Source organism: Opisthorchis viverrini, assembly GCF_000715545.1.
Source record: "Opisthorchis viverrini unplaced genomic scaffold opera_v5_376, whole genome shotgun sequence".
NCBI lineage: Eukaryota > Metazoa > Platyhelminthes > Trematoda > Opisthorchiida > Opisthorchiidae > Opisthorchis > Opisthorchis viverrini.
Window position 1 is genome coordinate 268641 of NW_008752033.1, and position 6084 is coordinate 274724.

Sequence of the window (6084 nt, forward strand, 5' to 3'; positions counted from 1 at the left end):
GATGATGATGATAATGATGATGATGATGATGATGATGATGATGATGATGGTGATGATGATGATGATGATGATGATGACGGTGATGAAAATGAGAATGAGGATGATGCTGATGGTCAGCTGTTGCACCTTTACTGTGAATTTCTGCCATTCGAAAAAAACGTGATTGCTGAGCTATTGTCCAATTATCCTATCCTAGATAGGAGCAGTTGACATTCCGCGGTTGGTTTGGGACCACCGTGAGTAAATTCGCTCCTAAACTCCTGCATTACCTGGAGTTCAGGAATCCCATCTGCATCTATTCGTGTGAGATGGCCAAATGTCTAGAGGGCGAATTTACTGACCGGAAGGTCCGTGGTCCGAACCCGACCTCTGCCTCTCGGATTCCCCTGTCTACACCTGGGCAACCTGGCAGTATTCCAGCCGTCGTGCTTTCTTCGGGTGGCATGGTAAGGTAGGTAAGGATACTACAGCTGAACGACTATTCGTACGATATTTGATTGGTTCGCAACCAACTGCCGAATAGTTTATTTGCCTTGGATTATTTGACTGATTACTGACCAGCTACTCATATCTTCGTGTTTTCTTCATGTCTTCAAATAAATTGGGGATACTGTTCTGTATAGTAGTCGACATACGTTTCAAATACTTTTATGATTTGCTTTCCTGTCTACCGAAACAGCAACGAGGCACAACTCACAGAGTTGCGGGAAACCCCTTGAATGCAACCTTTATTGAAACCCGGTGAGCCTCAAGTTGGACGAAGCTGTCAGTGGACTGTCCAGAATTCTTTAACAAACCAGCGAGTAGCATGTTCTGATCAATGAGTATACTTCAAAATCCCGAATACTCAATGAGTATACTTCAAAATCCGGAATATCTTGTTAACTGTAATATGAAACGGTCATTGTGCCGTATATTCAGTTCCAGAATTTCATAGAAGCGGGATTTATCCGAGTCCCTCTCGTGGGCATACAAGGGACTGTGTGCCCCATAACAAACAACACGGTGCCACAAACTGGATGGGACACCTGAATAGCGTGTGAAACAGTTGGGGTGTGGCAGATGAATCTGATGAAAGCCTGTGGCATCACCACAGAATATTTGTCGCCAAACCGTATATGACCTAGAAATGCAATTATGCGCAAATTTTCTAATGATTCGTCTGTTTAAAAATATCCGGTAACTCGAGCTGGGTCATTTCTTTACTGCCACAAGAGCGACAGGTCATTGAGGTACATTTAAACAAACAGTGTACCTTAGATATGAACTCTTCAATTTAACTTGTCCCAATGTAGCTGTTGACTTGCCGGACAAAGTTAAACCTCGCTTCGTTAGTCCCGTGTATGTGGAAGGTATTCCGCTTGGATCAACAAACAGAGTCTTGAAGAAGGCAATCACACAGGTTGATTATTCTCACCAACAATTTCTGAGGTAATGCAATGTGGGCCCACCTAAGCTTAATTCGTTGTCCAGCCTAATGCCACGAGCAGTGATCATGACATTGGACCTTAAGGCTTCAGCAAGATCACCGTTCGGGAATCGATGTATGTTTGTGAGTCCATCTTTATTCCCAAGATAGAAAGACGGATAGGACACTACCAAAGCCCATATGTCCTTTACAAACAAAACTACTACAGAAAGCTAGTAGTAGGTGGCCTAGGATGGGATCAGTACTGCATGACCGGATTACTTACATTGGTGTTGGACGGAAACGTGGTGAAGAAAATCTATACCAGAGGTGAGCATGCACCACTTATGTCCCATCAGTAGGAACTGAGTGAAAGCAAGCATTACCGTAGTAGTCCTCTAGTCTTCTAATGTTGAATGCGTTTTCAGTAAGGAGCAGTTTGATTAATCACGAGTTGCATAAGGGGACAATGCATTTTTGGCAAACGGAAATGTGGTATTCCCAATAATGAAATTACAAAACGAGCAGTTTTCCCTAGGCGGCTGGGTGAAAGACAGTCCAGATCACTCTGACAAGAGAAAAAAGAACTTACTTTTGTTTGTTTTCTGAATAGTCATCTATTATGTGTATATCCCTTATCCAGAGTCTGATGGTCACGATCAACCGACACGATGATGGCTTGGGGGCAGGCTTGTCAGCATCATTTTGTCTATTCCCCATGGATCACGTGTTACGACGATGGCGACTGTACAAGTGATCGACAAACAAAGACAAATGCATCTGCAATCGTCACGTGCCTTTGGGTCAGCAGTTTTAGGGGACGAATCAGCTGCTTCATAATAGATCAACATAAGACTGGGCAACTACTTCTGAGTTGGTGGATCGATACATTTCAGAATGGGAATAGGAAAGCTACATGGTCCTAGCCTCATAATCACCCCTAAGTAAGGAAGCTGAACATGAATCCTCGAAACTGAAAGTATAAAAGGTAACACTAAAATCTGTGGACGGTGTTTTGACTAAGCCCTTGTAACTTCTTTCTGTTTGAATTTGTATGGCAGTATTCTCACGTCTTTGCACAGAGTGTAGTTTCACACATGCATTCCAAGTCCTCTCCCTCAGTTGGTTGTACGGTCTGCGAATTATATGGAATATGGATCCTGAGGGGAAAGTTGTGGCAACCACCAGACCAGCATAAGGATGACTAATGGATTTTGTAACACCTGAATACAGCTGAAACGACCTAAGACCGATCTTTTGTGAAGAGACTCTCCTTAACTTAGAACTGTCTGGTTGAAAACCTGGAAAAGCGAGAGTACTGACCAACCAATATAGCGGTTCATTTTCCCATCCCAGTGGCTCAGTATGATGAGTTACTGATGACAAGGAACTAGGAACCAGTCCGACAAATTTGTGTGATCTGAAATTATTTGCACGTGCGAGGGGCTTATCGTAGGATGTCTGGAACCTAAGCTGGAAACTTAGATACGCCGATTTAACTCAGACATAGGAAGATCCAGTCATATGTTGAAATATCATCAGCAGATGAGAACGTTTTCAACTTAATTCAATTTTCTTGCTGACTCTAACTGCGGGTGGATGCGTGAAAGAAATCCAAACATACCGGTTACCTGCGCATTCGAATTGAACACTTTTCGAATTTGTCCTGGCATGAAAACAACGTATGTCTATAGAAAATGCGCTCCGCTTAACTCATTCATGCTATTGACGGGTGGTACATTCCACTCACGGTGTCGCAGTGGATGCCTCATGATACCTCATGACAGTTAGTAGATTAAGTGACGGCATTCACTGGACTGTGGCATGAACGCTGGATATCATTCTGCTCTGACGTAATACACTATTCATAAGGTTGTTGGAAACCATTCGACAGCGCACGACCGGTTTTTCCCTTCTTAGGGCTCATCGAGTAGGCGCAGTCCCCGAGAGATGCAGCTGAGTTCCAGGTGGGTCTCCCGTTAGAAACAAATTGAATGCAAAAGAGTGTATTTCACTCTGTTCACTTTTTGCGAAGTTCTGTCCTTGGTTTACAAGTAACTCACAGCATGATGCGAAAAACTCCTGCTCATAAAAAGCATTTTCGGTTTGATGATAACAACAATTAGTATCAAATTGGGAGTATTTTGGTGATTCATAGCCAGCTGCTCACTTGCCTGACAAACTACTCATGCCCTTACAGTAGCACCATAGTTGCAACATACATTCTGGATGCTGGTCGATACATACGCACTATGCTCCTCAATCCCGATGCCCATAAAAAAATTACAGTGGTACTGCCTTTCTACGTCAAAACAATATAAACTCAATAAAGGTCATACTACGACCTAGTACTTCACCAGTCATGTTCTGTGTGTAATCGGCGCTTCAACACAATTCTGACATTGTAGCCAGAGCGACTCGGAAATCTTTTGATACCAGTCAAAAGATGACCTAATGTTCTTTCCTGGTAAGTCAGACCCTATCAGGAGGTTCACATAGAAAATTGCCGGGTTATAGATGCTTTCATTCGTGGCAGCAGTTCTGACGGTATATATAAGTAAGTGACAAAATATGTTCGTACTTCCTTTGGACGTTTCACCTGTTGCCTCCGCATTCAAGTTAGTTCATCTGGATGTCATTCAGCGTGCGGAAGCTCTGCTCATTCTGGACAAAATGACCAGGTAGAAGAAGTTAAGTATACTTTGTTCCAGTAACTCTAGTATTACATAACCTTAGAATGCAAAATGATACACAGTGTACTATTGGTTGTGCTCCGGGGGACAATTAGTTGCTCCTTCTGGCAGTGAAAATAGACACATACTCGTGAGCATATTCAAAAATAGATGCCGTCTTATTAGTTCATTGTGTTTCGGTACAAACGTTTCGGTGGATTTGGAGATACATGGGAATTAGGGGTACTCATTCCTACGATACAGTACCTCAAGGACCTTTGGGGCTTTCCTGAGGGTGACCTCTCCATTTTTCCTCTTCTTTGTGCCCGTTACAACATGTGTTCGTGCCTGACCACAAAGGATGTTACGAAATCTATGAGGAAATGAGTTCTTATCAGCGAGATCTGTCCTGGAAGTAAATCTTTATTGCAGATCTCCAACAGATTGTTACAAAATCGCTCAAAACTTAGTACTAGCGTAGAGCCGGTTAGAAAGTTACCCGTGAAATGGCGTATGGGTTTCCAGGCTGGAGACGGACCAACTTCAAATCGTGGACCCCTGTTGGGGCAAATTGCAATTCTCAGACGCGTTTTTTTTCACTATGGAGAGATGCGTCGCACCTGGAAGCTTTTCAGTACGGTATAACTGGTAGTTTTCCAGGTCATTCATCTGCAGACTAGGTCTTCCCATGATTAGAACTAAAATTATGATTTTTCGTGTTTGCCTGAAGGCCACCTTAGTGTCGGAACTCCAGGTGTCCCTGTTTTCAGCTGATTGGTGATTAGCTGTTTTAGAGTGTGTTTCGATCATTCCTTCCAAGTGACTGAAACAGAGGAATTGGCTTCGCATCAGACTGCGCCCGACTGCAAAGGAATTTGGGATTTGATCTTTTCATTCGACCCAAAGGACCGTTCACAGGCACTGCAAGGAAAACTGCACAAAACCCCCCTTTTTGGTGACTTTATTCTACCACCTGTACACTTTTCAAACATTTGGTGAGTTTATCTACTTAATCATGAAGTATCAGTTCTGACGACAGGGTGCTGCCAAGGTAACAGGAATTCATGCAATTTGCTATCTTACAACTACCAAGCTGAATACTTTATGCTGATTTACGGGCTAGCTGAGAAGCAAGTGTTTTAAAAGATAGTTACATCCCTGTCAGCCTTAACCATTTCGTCCAACCCCGCTGGTCTCCATTGTCGCATTTGGCGTATGGCTGTCAGCAATTCTGGGCAGTAGGTACATCAGTTAGATAGAGGTTCAATTTAACTTAACACAGTTGAGCTATACCCTCATCATCATCACCATCATCATCAACATCATCATCACCATCATCATCATCATCATCACCATCATCATCATCATCATCGACAGCATGAAATCGGTGTTCAGCACTGATGCTTTGCTGCCGTACAGTCATGATTTATTTGAAAGCATTACGATGAAGAGAAGTATAAGGGCGGAAAGTGAAGGGACCTGGCGCTACCTCAATACAATCATTCTGAGGTGTCTACACATTAAGATACTCATTCAGGCAATCTGTATAGAAACTGACAACAAGGACGCTACTGATATCGATCAGCACTCATATCTTACGGCATTTCTAACAAGGCGCAGCGGGGGGTCACGCGGTCCCCGTCCAGTAACACTGAAAGCACCCAAATTCTTCGTGATCTCTTTTACACCTCTCTGTCAAGTCAAGGATTGGCTATGTATCCCAACTTATCATGTCCCGATCGGTGGAGTGGCGTTGAAATTTGGTGCTTCTAAGCTAAAGTAATGCTATATGACTTTTTCTGACTGAAGATGCCGAACTTTCGGTCCATAGATTTGTCTGTCTGGCAAAGAATTATACGTAGCAACGACTATCCACGGTCGATTAGAGCCCCTCATTTCGCTTCGTCCTCAGGCGTCCTAAAACCTTCCTTTTTGTCACTTCATTGAAATAATAAGTATTTTGAACACCATATGAATACAGCTTATAGAGGAAACCGGCCGAAT

General features: G+C 43.1%; 1 protein-coding gene across 1 annotated transcript in view; it reads left to right on the forward strand.

The window, feature by feature from the left end:
• The window catches only part of T265_10508 (hypothetical protein), a gene marked incomplete at both ends in the record, with an annotated part of 11870 nt that extends 6007 nt beyond the window's left edge, over nt 1-5863 (forward strand). Inside the window, 2 exons of the mRNA XM_009176896.1 lie at nt 201-446; nt 5363-5863. Of these exons, the coding sequence (XP_009175160.1) occupies nt 201-446; nt 5363-5863 (747 nt within the window). The remainder of the gene's footprint in view (nt 1-200; nt 447-5362) is intronic.
• Nucleotides 5864-6084: the final 221 nt, after the last annotated feature.